General features: G+C 46.0%; 1 protein-coding gene and 1 long non-coding RNA gene across 10 annotated transcripts in view; one reads left to right on the forward strand and one right to left on the reverse strand.

Annotated features, from left to right (window-relative positions):
• Positions 1–15,138, forward strand: part of LOC125989970 (1-phosphatidylinositol 4,5-bisphosphate phosphodiesterase delta-3-A-like) — an 89,802-nt gene that overhangs the window by 54,622 nt on the left and 20,042 nt on the right. Inside the window, exon 15 of one of the 9 annotated variants that reach the window (XR_007488758.2) lies at positions 5,577–5,896. The exons of 6 other annotated variants lie outside the window; for them this stretch is intronic. Coding sequence is in view for 2 of the 3 variants with exons in the window: in XM_049756496.2 (XP_049612453.1) it covers positions 7,789–7,844 (56 nt within the window). In the remaining variant the exon portion in view is untranslated. Of the gene's footprint in view, positions 1–554; positions 2,637–5,576; positions 5,897–7,788; positions 8,554–15,138 lie in introns of those variants that run through there. 2 more of the 9 variants (XM_049756496.2, XM_049756498.2) reach the window with 2 other exon arrangements.
• The window catches only part of LOC137839769 (uncharacterized), a 203,226-nt gene that overhangs the window by 36,434 nt on the left and 151,654 nt on the right, over positions 1–15,138 (reverse strand). The window lies entirely within an intron of this gene.

A 15,138-nucleotide genomic window follows, 5' to 3' on the forward strand; every position in this document is an offset into this window, starting at 1 on the left:
GGAAGGTTGTGAGTTCAAAACCCCGGCCGGGTCATACCAAAGACTATAAAAATGGGACCCATTGCCTCCCTGCTTGGCACTCAGCATTAAGGGTTGGAATTGGGGGGTTAGATCACCAAATGATTCCCGAGCGCGGCACTGCTGCTGCTCACTGCTCCCCTCTCCCCCAGGGGATGGATCAAAATCACACGGGGATGGGTTAAATGCAGAGACAAATTTCACCACACCCAGATGTGTGTGTGACAATCATTGGGACTTTAACTTTAAAAAGTGTCAGGTGTGATGTGTGATAAAGTATCAACAAAAATGAAGGGAAAGGTGTACAAGACAGTGGTGAGACCAGCGATGCTATATGGTGTAGAGACAGTGGCACTGAGGAAAAGAGATGAAGATACTGAGGTTGTCTTTGGGAGTGACGTGGTTGGATAAGATCAACGAGTGCATCAGAAGGACAGCGCATGTTAGGTATTTCGGAAGATAAAGCCAGAGAGGTCTGACTGAGATGGTTCGGACATGTTTGTCAGGGTCCAGGAGTTTTTCTCTTCTGTCCACAGGTGGCATCCGTGAGCAGGGTGGATCCACAGGTGCTGCTGATCAAGCTCATTAAGGGGAGGCTCTTAACCTTCCTATTGTGTTAGGGTCACTAGTGACCCGTTTTGAGTTTTAGCATTCATAAAAGTACTTCATACATTTGTTTTTTGCGTTGAAACTTTTTGACTTTGTCAGGGACTTCCATTTAAACAAAATAATGTTGTTGTTGTTTTTTTACTGATTTATAAAGTGCTCTGGTGAAAAAAAATACTTTTGTGGTGTTCGGCCATTTGAGTGTAGAGGTGGTGACTTGCAGAGTACACATCTCCAATTCACAGGATGCAACAAAGGGGAGAAGATTGACTGTAAATGAAGCTTTGGATCACATCTTTGCTGCAAATGCGGGAGAGGACACAGGATTTTAGCGATGGAGATGAGCAGGCCTCTTAGGACGAAGATGATGTGGAGTACCAATTGGAAGAAACAGATACAACTGATCAGTCTGAAGAGGAGGTCACTGGTGCTGAAGCTGCTCCTGCTGAATCACTCCAATCCAAACGTGCCAACATACGTTGGAGCACAGTTCCTCCTGATGTGCATGCAAACATCATCAAAATGACCCCAGGGGCCACGAGGTTTACTGTGACAAGAGTATGTGACATCAAGACGTGCTTTGATCTTTTTTTGCCATTGTCACTAAAAAAAGTCATAATTGCTATGACAAACCTTCAGGGGAAAAAAAGTCTATGATGCTGTGTCATCAGGAAGAGACAAAAAGCCCATCATCATCCTGGACTACAACAAAAACAAAGGAGGAGTGGACAATCTGGACAAGCTGACTGCCACCTACACTTGCCAGCGAATGACCAGGAGATGGCCAATGGTTATGTTTTACAACATCCTCAATGTGTCTGCATACAATGCATTTGTGTTGTGGACCCATATTCACCAAGGGTGGAATTCAACCCAAAACACTAAGCGGAGAATGTTTCTTGAGGAGCTCGGGAATTCCCTTGTCCAGCCGCACATTGAGGAATGGGTGCCCCGAGGCCCAGCTGCTTCAGACTTGGTCAGACAGCTTCAGTGCTCACCAAGCACGCCATCCACATCCACAACAACCAGAAAAACATCAGCATCACCTTCCTCCTCAGCAGCCAGTCCTGCCTCAAGCACTCCATCCACATCCACAGTCACAATGCCAGTGAGACCACCTTGCTCAAAAAGAAAGAACAGTCAGGTCTGCCCTAGCAGTACGGACAGAAAAACCTACATAGTGTGCTTCACCTGCAAATAATACATCTGCAAAGAACACACTGTCACTTTTTGAAAAACAGACAGATCCGCACTCTGGCGGTGACCTAGGGGACAGAGCCGCACTCTGGCGGTGACCTAGGGGACAGAGCCGCACTCTGGCGGTGACTTCGGGAACAGAACCGCGCTCGGGCGGCGACTTGGGGAACACAACAGCACACGGGCGGCGACTTGGGGAAACAGAACCGCACTCCGCGGAAACTCGGGGAAACACAACCGCACTGGGGCGGCGACTTGGGAAGTCTGTACCGCGATCGGCGGCCACTCACAAAGTCCGTACAGTGATCGGCGACATTCGGAAGGCGGGGCTCTGCGCGGCGGCAAGAGCCATCACGCGCCGCAGCAGTGGGAGTGGAGCCAGGGACGATCGCGGGTCCGACGCAGCTGGCTTGGATGTCTGGCAACGCCCGCAGGTCCTGCAACGCTGGGATGGAGCCCGGTGGTGGCCGCGAGTCCGATGGCGCCGGGGGGGCACTCCGATAGCGGCCGCGGGTCCGGCGTCGCGGCAGCGAAGTCCGACGACGGTCGCAGAGGCGATGGTGCCGGGAGGAACTCCGATGGCGGCCGCGGGTCCGGCGTCGCGGGAGCGAAGTCCGATGACGGTCGCGGAGCTGATGGCGCTGGGGGGGAATTCCGATGGCGGCCGTGAGTCCGGCGTCGCTGGAGCAAGATCCGATGGCGGCTGCAAGCCCATGGCGCTGGAACATGCTCGGATGTGGATCGGGCGTCACAGCGGGAGCTGGTGGTGAAGGGTGGTCCAAGCGCTGGTCGTTTTGGTGGTCGGATCATTCCGTCACGGTCGGGTGGGGCATGGAGCAGGACGACCAAGTGCAGCTTGGACTAGGGTTTATTGAAGCAACTCAAAATACAGACTCGGTAAACTGACATGACTTAAACAATAACTTGACTGACCGGGACGTGAAACAAGAAGACAGCAGGACATGACGGCATCAAGACAGGACGACAGCAACCAAAACCAATGACCAAAACCAATGACCAAAACCAATACCAATGATCCGACAGGGAGAGAGGGGCAGACAGGACTTTTATACACGACAGGTAACGAGAGGCAGGTGGGAACAATCACACTGATCATGGGCACACAGGAGGGGAGGGGCGAGCACACAGACAGAAACCAAGACAGACACATAGTGGAGCAGTTGGGGGCGAGACGTGACAGAAAATGAGGGGTATGCTGTAAAAACAAAGGCCCAGGGGGCCACAAAAAATATTAAAACCAATCTTTTCATGGATAAAGGAGCCAAACCAGCTAAACAAGAGTTAAGAAAAACATTGGATGATAAAAGATTGTTTTTAGGGTATTTTATGGTTGATTTAATACACGGGTCCAAAATGACCCGCTAACACCACAGATGGCAGCAGAAAGCTAACACATTAGGAAGGTTAAGGAGCTTGCTCCTGCAACTCGTCGCCTGAGTGTTTGACAATGTTGGTCACCTGTATGGCTGTGAAACTGCGTATTGATTCTACCCTACTCGCCTATGCCACGACTCCTGGCTCTCGGGTCCTGAACCCCCCTTCGGAAATCTCCGATAGAATCCACTCTTCCCTGGCGGCACTTCACTCACTCCATCATCGAATAACCAGCTCGGTCACTCCTGTCTTGGACCCCTGCTCTACTGTTCCATCCTCCACCTTTTTTAATAAACCCTTAACGATTACTTTGATTGTTAAGTTCAAAATCAGCAAAAGGTTCAGCAGACAAAACCAGTGAGGCAGAATGTTGAGTCTTTTCTCGCGAGGAGTGCAATCAGACTTACAGCAGTCCCGAAATACACTAAAGGTCCGTTAACACTCCTCGCTCTTTTTATTTAGGAATGCCCTCCCCACAATGTGAGACTAGCCCCTGAGGTGGGGGGAAGCGTGGGCTTTGTCTCATGAGAAAAGAAACGAGATTCTATAAACAAAAGAAGTCGTAGACAAGATGTCATGAGAATCGAAAAGAGTGCAAGGACAAAATGCTATGTGAAATAAGAAGTCACAGACAAGACACCATGAGAAAAGAGTGCAAGGACAAAATGCCATGTGCAGACATCAACAAAATAGTTTGAGCTATCAACAGCTTTCTTGGATTCCCAGAGATGTAGAAGGTCAGGAAGCTCCAGACAGCATCGTATGACTTGTTGTGGTCTGGTGGACGTCTGCAAGGCGAAACAGCAAGCATTCTGTGCAATAATTTTATTAATAAGTACTCATTAGGGAACGCATGATAACATATATATACAATTTATCTAACATTGATATTCTGAGTTTGTTCTGCATGTGGCTCAAAACAATCGCCAAAAACCATGACAGAACACTCAGGCCAACCAGACCCAGGAGAGGCACTCAGAAGAACCATCACAGACCAACACCAGCTTCAATCCCATGAGTCCACTCTCCGAGCCCTCCTGGAGCAGCAGCAAAACACAAACCACCAGGTGGAAGTACTGGCGAAACTTCTTCAAAACGCCCAGGTCAGAGAACCCTCCTCTCTGCCAGCTGGCACCACCAACCCATCAGTCTCGCAGCAGATTCTTCACTCTGGCGAGGTCCGTTCCCTCAACCCGGACAAGTGCTCCCGAGAGGTTGGCGGTTTTCTCCTCCAATGCTCCTTAGTATTTAACCGCTCTCCCCAGTCTTTTCCCCACGACGAGGTGAATATCTCATTCATTTTGGGACTCCTCACGGGGAAGTCGCTAGTATGGCCTGAGGCCCGTTTTTCTGACTACAGGCATTTTAGGTGCTCTTTTGATGAATTTCTGAGGGAATTTAAGCAGACTTTTTAGACCGAAACCGACCAGACAGGAGTCTCTCGCTGTTTATGGGCACTTAAACAGAGTAATAGGCCCGTAGCTGACTTTTCAATTAAATTTCGCACTCTAGCAGCCGTTTCCGGATGGGGCCCTGTAGCTTTAAGAACAGCCTTTTTCAACCCTTAGATGGGTCCTTAAAGGACGAAATGGCTACCCTAGATGAACCGGAGACATTTGGCGACCTAATATCCTTGGCTATTCAGTTAGACAACCAAATTAGGGAGAGAAGAAGGATCTCCCGATGGGAGAGATCGGGGGTTCGGCCGCAGCCTCCTTGGGCCGTTGCCTAGCCAGAGCCCGAGGCTATGCAGGTGGGTCGGACTCGACTTTCCCCTGAGGAACTGCAGCAGAGCAGAGAGTCAAGGCAATGCCTGTACTGCGGTTCACTGGATCATTTTGTCGCCCTCTCTCCGATTCAGCCAAAGAGAGAGGGTCAGCCGGTGGAGAAGGGGAGCCTGCCAGACCATCCACCAGTTATTAAAACCCCTCGCTTCTCTCTACCCGCCATAGTTTCAGTCCATAACAACGGTTTCAAACTATCTGCCCTAGTCGAACATAACCTCATCGACCAAGAATTCATCTCCCAAACCCAGATTGAGACGGTACCTCTCCCCACTCCTCTCTCTGTCTCCGCCCTGGATGGTAGGGGACTATCCAGAATCACCCGACGCACTAGACCTGTGGAACTGATCATCTCTGGCAACCACATATAACTCTTGTCATTTTTTGTTTTTCCCACAAGACAGTCATCCCTTGTACTTGGTTTCCCCTGGCTCCGGAAACATAATCCACATATTAACTCGTCAGATAATAACATCGAGTCCCTTGAATTGCCTATCCTCCTGTCTTAAGTCTGCCGTGCCCTCTTGCCCGCCCCCGGTGACACCTGATGAAACGGATCCCATCGATCTCTCGTAGGTTCCGGGAGAATACCATGACCTTAAGCAAGTCTTCAACAAGAGCAAGGCCTTGTCTTTACCACCTCATCGCCCATATGATTGTGCCATAGAACTTCTTCCCAGTGCCCCACTACCGTCCAGTAGGCTTTACAACATTTCCTGCTCAGAAAGACAAGCCGCGGAGTATTGATTACCGAGGGCTCAACCTCATCACCGACAAGAATAAGTACCCCCTTCCTCTCATCTCGTCAGCACTTCACAAAGCTTGACCTCCGAAATGCATATCATCTGGTCAGGATCCGCCAGGGAGATGAGTGAAAGACAAGTGAAAGACATGAGGTAAAAATACTGTTTATCTCCATAATCCCTCACCATACACTAGCCTATGGCAAATATCAAGGTGGTCTGATGTAAGCATGAATCAATTTTCTAATAATGCCTAATGTTTAAAGCCATAAAAAAAATGAGTTTAAAAGCTATGCTAAACGCTGCAGATGGTAGCACGGCATTTTTTTTTATGACACTAAGCGCGTGACAGTATCAGCCAGATACATCTGTTTCCCTATTTTGTAGACCAGGTCAATGTTATACTTCTGCAGCTGCAGCATTATACGTTGGAGTCGTGCAGGCGCTGTGTAGATCGGTTTTCTGGGGATTGTGACCAGAGGTTGGTGGTCAGTTTCAATGGTGACCAGCTTTCCGTAGATGTAATCATTAAATCGTGAACATGCAAACACAACTGCGAGAAGTTCTTTCTCAATTTGGGCATAGCGTGTCTCTGTTTGAGTCATTGTCCGTGACGTATAGGCAACTGGTCTGCCCCCTTGTAGACGGGCTGCCCCCAGCCCGTGTTGTGAAGCATCACATGCGAGCGTGACTGGTAGGCCGACGTCGTAGTACGACAGGACCGGCGGACTGGAAATACATTTTTTTAATGTGTCATAGGCATCCTGGTGTTGCTTCAGCCAACACCACAAAGTGTCTTTGCGGGTCAGCTGATTTAGAGGGGCAAACAGCTCACTCAGATTCGGCACGAACTTTCCCAAATAGTCATGCCCAGAAATCGCTGTAGAGCTGTGACGTCTTCAGGAACAGGCATCTCGGCGATTGCTGCGGTCTTGTCAGGGTCCGCCTTCGGGCCCTCACTAGTGAATGGCCGACATAACTGACCTCTGTAAACCGGAACTTGCATTTAGCCTCAGATTAACCATGCGTGCGCGGTCAAGCACCCTCTTTAGGTTTGCATCATGCTCTGCCTCAGTACGGCCTCCGACGATGATGTCGTCTACGATGATGGCACAAGGGTACCCAGCAAAAATCTGTTCCATTGCGCGCTGGAATACCTCGCTGGCTGAATGTATTCCAAACGGCATTCTGTGAAATCTGTAGCGCCCAAAGGGTGTGCTGAATGTGATTAGCGGGGAAGATTTGTTATCCAAAGAGATCTGCCAGAAAGAGTTTTTAGCGTCTAAAACTGAGAACAATGTTGCGTTCGCCATCTGTGATGCCGCCTCCTCAACCATGCGCATCGGATCATGGGGGCGCTTTATGGTTGTGTTGAGGTCTCTGGGGTCAATGCAGATTCTTATATCTGTCGTTTGCTTCTTTTTCGTTGCTACCATGGATGACACCCATTCAGTTGGCTCAGATACAGAAGTGATGACACCCATGCCTACTATTCTCTCAAGTTCTGCCTTTACTCTGTCCTGCATGGCTACAGGGATGCGGCGTGCTGGGCGGATAACAGGGTGCACCACAGGGTCCAGTTTCATGGAGTATGTCACTGGTAACTTGCCAAGTTCGTCCTTGAACAGATCTGTATACTCTGTGAATAACTTATGTGGCAAGTTGGCATCTGTGTCCACACTGAGTTGGTGAGCGTCTTTGCTCAGTGTCACAAGCTTCAAGCACAGGCTTGCCTGTAGGCCTAGTAGTGGCTGGACATTTCTCTCCACGACGTGGAACTGTAGAGCATGTGGCTAGCCTGCTAGTGAACATTGCAAAACCACTGAGCGCAGGGTGCTGATCAGATTTCCATCATAAACGACAAGGTTGATGATTCGTGAACGGTCAATTAGTTCCCCATTTTCCACATGTTTGAAAGCGACATTGGATAAAACGTTGCACTGTCCTCCTGTGTCATCTTTCGACAGGATTGTCATTGATGTTTATAGTTGTGAATGCCACGTTTTTGTCTAGCACATTAGAGTCTGTTTTGTCTGCGACCCCAGGTGTTATTCCATCAATACAGAATGTCCCATTGTCAGTAGCATCACCTGTGGCCTGATCCATTCCAACTTGGTCGACGTATTCCCTGGAAAACTGTGTCCTCTGGTATATCTGCAGCATTTCCTGAAGTGGTTCCATTTTTTACAAGCATGGCACTGTTGACCAAAAGCTGGGCAAGTGTCTCTTTTGGCATCATGGCTGCAATTATTACAGCCGACAATAGGTTGTACATTTTTTTTCTGTCTGTGGCCTCTGCCGCGGTTCAAACCTCTGCCTCCTTCCACATTTGTATTGCAGACTGTCAACACTAGTAGGCGTGTATGTGGCGATGATAATGTCCTCGAGTGGTGCTCAGTTTGCTCATGTATTTTACATAAAGAGACTGCCTTAGCTAAAGTTAGCTCACTGTCACGTAGCAAGATTTTCCTTGTTATCATCAATTATGCCACAGACCAGTCTGTCACGGATTAGGGCCCTGAACTCGCTACCCCCTTCTGCGTAGCGTGCGGCACTGTTGCGCTATTTTCGGGAATGTCTGCTGTACGCGCACTTGCTCCTTTTTTTTCTGCTCCTCTTATTTATTTATTTATTGTTGTGTTATTTATTCATTATTTATTCAGCACACTTTTGTTATACTTGTTTACTTGTTTGTCTGTTGTGAGCCATGTCTTGTCACCGTGGGATGGGGGGAACGAAATTTCGGTTTCTTTGTGTGTCTTTGGCATGTGGAGAAATTGACAATAAAATAAAGCTGACTTTGACTTTGATCTTGTAGCGTCCCAAAGTTGCAGCTCTTTGCTTTAATCCTCAAATCTGTGATATATGATTCAACTGTCTCACCTTGGATCTGGGACATTGTGTTGAATTTGTGTCTCTTCATTGTGATGTTTATTTGGGGACTGCAGATTTCTCGAAATGTCCTCTTTAAACATTCGGGGTCCTCCTTTGATTCAGCCTGAGTGATGACCGGCCCTGGTGCGCCGTCAACGTCGGGTCCCCTCACTTCCGGTGTGTACACAAACGATATATCTCTCTCTCTCAAGAGCCTCCGATCCAGCTAGATTTAGGATAATGTAAGCTCGTGTGCGGGCCGGCTTGTCATAATGTGCCGCCGCGATATTCCTGTTCAAACACTCGCCAGTTCTCTGCAATGTCCTCATCAAAGACATGTATAGCCGTTAAAAACGTTACCAACAGTCTGCAGTTCTTGCTTGGTGTAGCTGTGTGCTCCGTGGCAAACTGCACGTCCCAAAATGTCCGCGTTTACTTCTGACACCATGTTCAATGACCAGACGGAAGGTGATACTTTATAAAACGAACTCTGTTTATTCATGTCACTGGTACAGCTCTCAGTAACACTGGTCGATATCACAGCATACTCGAACCAACGGGTTTGTGCATGCGCAGTACCCGATAACAAATACGGTGGCTGCCAAGGTACCATAACTATGAAGCGCATCATGAGTTCGACTCCCACACATCCCGAATGAGCCGAACCAGTAGCAGATGGATGTAGTGTTTGTGTGAAATAATATAAACGACCTGTAAAGGTCATTGCATAAAAGGTTTTGGCCTTTTTAGTAGGTAGTAAAGCATGGATATTCAAAAAACGTTTTTTGAAAACAAATGCATTTATTAACAGCATTAAAAAAAAAAAAAAATCCCTAAGAAACTGCTATCAGTGATTCTCATAAAATACGACACTGTTATTATGAATAACAGTCTCCATCACTTCAGTGCCTGCAGGTCAGATTAATGAAAGATGTTTATTTTATGAGATCACATCAAACGGCAAACATTCTGACCAAATATATCATATTGAAGAATCGGTGAAAGCATACATCCAAATAAAGTAATCAAAACGGCAACACGGTGAGGGGTATCTGAAAATCAGAGCAGAGTTTTAACTCACAAACACCTGGTAACAGAGGTGAGGAAACGGGAAACACTTCCTTAAAGTAAGCCTTAAGAACTTTACAGTTTAAGATTAGTCACAAACAGGTGGTGCATCAATGTCCTTGAGGATCCTGCATTGTTTGAAAGTGAGAATGGTCGTTAGTTTCAATCCCTGCTTTTTGTACAGATCATATTCAAAATGCATTTTTTTACAACAAACTTGATAGCCTCCCCTTCATTTTCAGTGGGAACAGTGTTGTTGGTCTCCCTTTTTTTGCTAGTGTGTCATAGTCTGGAGTAAAATTTGTTGTGGCAATTCTTAGGAGAGATCCGAGGTGTTGGTCCGTTTACCTAGATCTGTGACGGGTTGATGTTGATGTTCATGTGGCTGAACGTCACGTCGCGTACGTCAAGCCAAATTGGCCACTCTTTTTAAACACTAGGCACTCAGTGTCTACCTTGCTTTTCCTTGGGCGACTCATTTTAATGGAAGGATTCCGGGGGAAGGTTTGTGGGTGGCTTTACCGTAAAACTGTATCCGAAAGCTCGGCGCGCAAATTACAAGAATGCTGTCGTCACAGCCCACGCTCTAAATTCGGAACTGATACAAATAGAGCGCGAGTGCGCCATTTCCGTACTACTGAGTACGTACACGCACTTGTGAGTGTGCACCGAGCTTTCTGACACGGCTTCCGGTAGTAAATGCGCAGGTGAGTGGGTCCCCATCTACTGGGGAAACGCAGTTATTGCAGGCAAAATGACCGGATTAAACGGTCCCGTGGGCCAGATGTGGCCCGAGGGCCGTAGTTTGCCCATACCTGGCCTAGAGACATCCCTTTTTTTTTTTTTTTTCAATTAGAACGGAATTTGATAGAATGTATAAAGTGAACACATTTGCCGCATTGGAAATTAAAAATGGACGCCGATTACTAAGAATAAAGCTAAAATTAAATGCCAGTTTATCGATCGGGTTCCGCACGCAGCCACACTGGTGGCGCCATTGCTGTGACGTCACAAGTTGTACATCCGGATCTCAACAAACCCAAACAACATGGCAGATGATAGCGACAGCTCCGTTTCTAGCGGCAATATTAGCATCATTTTATCCGATTCAGAAACCTCTTTTGACGCAGAATATGATGATTCTAGCAGTTCACTTGGGCTGAGCTGAGCACATTTTCTGAATTGTGCCCCTCCCGTCACTCTGGTTAGGTTGGCATAGTAAAATTGCTCTTGGGGGCTTTAGAGTGCCGAGTTGATCTCGGCACATGAAGAAAAGACTACCTGCAACGTTTGGTTTAGGTTTTATAAGCATTTTTAATTTTATTGCTTAAATCGCATTTTCTCGACGAGCTGAGCACGTTTTCTGAATTGTGCCTCTCCCGTCACTGTAGTTAGGTTGGCATAGTAAAAAGTTCTCAGGGGGCTTTAGAGTGCCGAGTTGACCACTGCGCATGGAGAAATGAACATCTGCAGCGCTTGGTTTAGGTTTTAGGCGCATTTTTAATTTTATTGCTTAAATCGCATTTTTTCGACGAGCTGAGCACGTTTTCTGAATTGTGCCCCTCCCGTCACGCTTCGACATACTATTCAAAGTCAAAGTCTCAAAGTCTCCTTTATTGTCAATTCCTCCGCATGTCAAGACACACAAAGAGATCGAAATTACGTTTCTCACTATCCCAGGGTGACAAGACAGAGTTCACAACACACATACCGTAATTTCCGGACTATAAGCCGCGACTTTTTCCCAAAATTTTGAACCCTGCGGCTTATAGTCAGGTGCGGCTTATGTAAGATTTTTTCGTGATTTTTGTGATAACTATCACTTTTATACACTTGTAAAAAGGCTGTGGACCACTGTTGTGCGGTATCTTGAAGAAAAAAACAACAAAAATACTATTTTGAAAAACTACTGTGGCTGCTGCTTCTTCTGGCTGTGTTGGTTGTGACTATTATGATCTTTAGTAGGAATGCACGCTAGGTGATCTGCGTCAAAGGGCTCTAAACCCTTTCTCTTACTCTGCCATGTGACTCAGAGATTACACAAAGCAGTGGCGCTGTTTGGACCATCTGCATTGTGTTAAAACCCAATCAATCAGCACTTAAATTCAATTCTTCTGACATTTTGCTCACCAAAAACGAGTTGTAATGAATGTGAACTTTTAATGCATTTTATTCAGAAGGTTACTTTGAACCCTGAGGCTTAAATGGCGGTGCGGCGTATTTATGGATTTTTACTGCTTTCTGTGTACTGTCTTTCTTTGTAAAAAAACTCATGTGCACGTGCGGTTTATAGTCCGGTGCGGCTTATGTAAGAAAAAAACTAAAATATCCCTGAATTTTAGCTGGTGCGGCTTATAGTCCAGTACGGCTTATAGTCCGGAAATTACGGTACAAGTAAACAACACAGGAAAAATAAAACAAGAAGATAAACAATAAGAGTGATAGCACGCTAGCCGCTCCCGATGCACAGCAGAGTCCAGAAAGATGACAGTCAACCAGGCCACTGTGAACACGAGCATACAGCAGGCACGCACTGTCCGGTTCGTGGATCCTATCAGGCGAACGCAACCCATCTTGTCGTCCCGCGAACGAACGTACGCCAGGAGAATGAAAGGCACGGCTGGGCGAGCTGGGTTGGCCGCAAGCCTGGCCCGACGTCTCCGCGTTGGCCCCTCTTCTCTTTTTGTTTACATTCACTGAAGCTAAACGCGTACAACTTGAGACGTCATGAGACGTCACTTCCGGCTGGCGGCTCGGTGCAGTCAAACTCGTCTGCGCGGCAAATTTAAATTATATTTTTCAGAGCAACAGCTTCCTTTCGTTGTTTCGATTGTCAATTTATATTTATAAGCCCATAAGCTAACTAAAACCGATTTATACATATACCGGTGTCTCTGGGCCTTTAAGCTTTCGCAATTCTGCTGTAACAGCCTCTGACAGTACAGACCCGGCGCACTCCGCACTCTATTTCCATCAGTGCCGAATTTCGAGTGTGGGCTGTGACGTCAACATTCTCGTAATTCGCGCACTGAACTTTCAGATACAGTTATACGCTAATCCCACCCACAAACCTTCCCATAGAATCCTTCCATTAAAATGAGTGGCCCGAGGAAAAGAAAGGTGGACACTGAGTGCCGAGTGTTTAAAAAAAAAAGAGTAGACAATTTGGCTCGACCTACGTGTGCGAGCAGACGTTCAGCCACATGAACGTTATCAAAGCCCGTCACAGATCTAGGTTAAGGGACCGACACCTCGGCTCTATCCTAAGTATTACCACAACACATTTTACTCCAGACCATGATGCACCTGCAAAAACGGGAGACCAATTGATTTCTTTATTACTTTATTTAGATGTATTCTTTCACTGATTCTTCAAGATGATGTATTTGGTCAGAATGTTTACCGTTTGATGTGATTTCGCCTCATTAGATAAACATATTTCATAAATCTGACCTGCAGGCGCTGAAGTTATGGAAACTATTATTCATAATAACAGTGTCGTAAATAATGAGAATCACTGCTAGTAGTTTTTTGGTGAAATATTTTTTTAATGCTGTTAATAAATGCATTTGTTTTCAAAAAGCTTTTTTTGAATATGCATGGTTTACTACCTACTAAAAGTACAAACCTTTTATGCAATGACCTTTACATGTAATTTCTATTACTTCACACAAACACTACATCCATCTGCTCCTGTTTCGGCCCCCCAGTCTAAATTTAGAACCAAATTCGGCCCGCTAGTCAAAAAGTTTGCCCACCCCTGCTCTAGACCCTGCAGACATTTTCTTGGCCCTCGGTGTCACTAAAAGACTAGCGTTTTGCGAACGAAGGTTACGAGACGGAACATAAGGAACAACTAGGTCGATGAGATATGAAGGCGCGAAGCCATGCAGTGATGTATAGACTAATAGAAGAACCTTGAAGTCACATCTTAAATTGACCGGGAGCCAATGTAAATTGGCTAATATTAGGGTAATGTGATCAAATTTTCATGCCCGTGAGAGCAGCCTCGCAGCAGCATTTTGTACTAACTGTAGACTTCTGATGCTGGACTTAGGAAGACCAAAGAATAATGCATTACAGTAGTCAAGGCACGACGTGACGAACGCATGTATAATAGTTTCCGCATCACCGGTTGAGAGGATTGGACGAATCTTAGCAATATTATGAAGGTGAAAAAACGCAATTCTGGTTATATTCTTAATGTGCTTTTGAAAGGAGAGCGTTTGCTCAAATTGATTAGTTACAGTATCGCTCTGAGTGATAGTACGGTTATCTATAGTTATAGTGGTTTCCTTAAATAAGTGTTGATAACGAGTTGGACCAATTATCAACATCTCAGTTTAAATCTGGGTTAAGACGAAGGAAGTTGGGAGACATCCATTGCTTGATGTCCGCAAGGCACGCCTCAAGATTACAACAGTCCCGCGGATCTGTCATCGATAACGGCATATATAATTGGGTGTCATCCGCGTAACATTGAAAACTAATATTATATTTACGTATTATGTTCCCGAGCGGAATCATATAAATATTAAATAGAATTGGTCCGAGTACCGATCCCTGTGGGACACTACATGTAACATTATAGAGCTCAGAGGACGTATTGCCATGGACCACTCGGTGCGTCCTGTCTGATAGATAGGAATAGAACCAGCCTAGTGCTGACCCTGAAATACCAAAAAAACTTTTAAGATGCCCTAATAAAATATCGAAGTCTACAGTGTCGAAGGCAGCACTAAGATCGAGTGGTAACAATACCGATGAAGTGTTTGAATCAATAGCTATTAGGAGATCATTAGTCACTTTAGCAAGTGCTGTCTCAGTGGAATGATTGGCTCTAAAACCAGACTGAAAAGATTAGTATCGATTATTGGCGACCATGTAATCAATAAGCTGCTATGAAAGGGAGGTTTGAAACTTGCCTATAATTACTGAGACAGTCTGGGTCAAGATTTGGTCGCTTAACTAACGGTTTAATGATAGCGGTTTTAAAGGCTGTTGGCACTATCCCAGAGGAGACAGACAGATTGATTATATTTAAGACGGACGGTCCTAAAATTTGAAATAATTCTTTAAGTAGTTTGGCTGGAAACGGGTCGAGTAAATATGTTGTTTGTTTAGCTGCACTAACCAATTGTGTAAGCCTTTCAAGGGACACACTTTAAAAATTTGAGAGGGTTATTGCATGATCATCAGCGCCAGTAATCGGCGGTCTCGACTGAGCAATTGGAATGGTATTCTTGATCTCATCCCTAATGGATTCAATCTTCCGAGCAAAAATTTTCATGAACTCGTCAGCTGAGTGGAAGGAGCTATCAGGGCGTAGTGTTAGCTTTGCCACTGTACCAAATAGGTATTTAGGATTGTTTTTATTGAGATTAATGACTTGCGAAAAATAACGAGTTTTTGCTAAGATAAGCGCATCTTTATATTTCAGGAGGCTGTCCTAC

This window comes from Syngnathus scovelli, chromosome 20, assembly GCF_024217435.2.
Source record: "Syngnathus scovelli strain Florida chromosome 20, RoL_Ssco_1.2, whole genome shotgun sequence".
Lineage (NCBI taxonomy): Eukaryota > Metazoa > Chordata > Actinopteri > Syngnathiformes > Syngnathidae > Syngnathus > Syngnathus scovelli.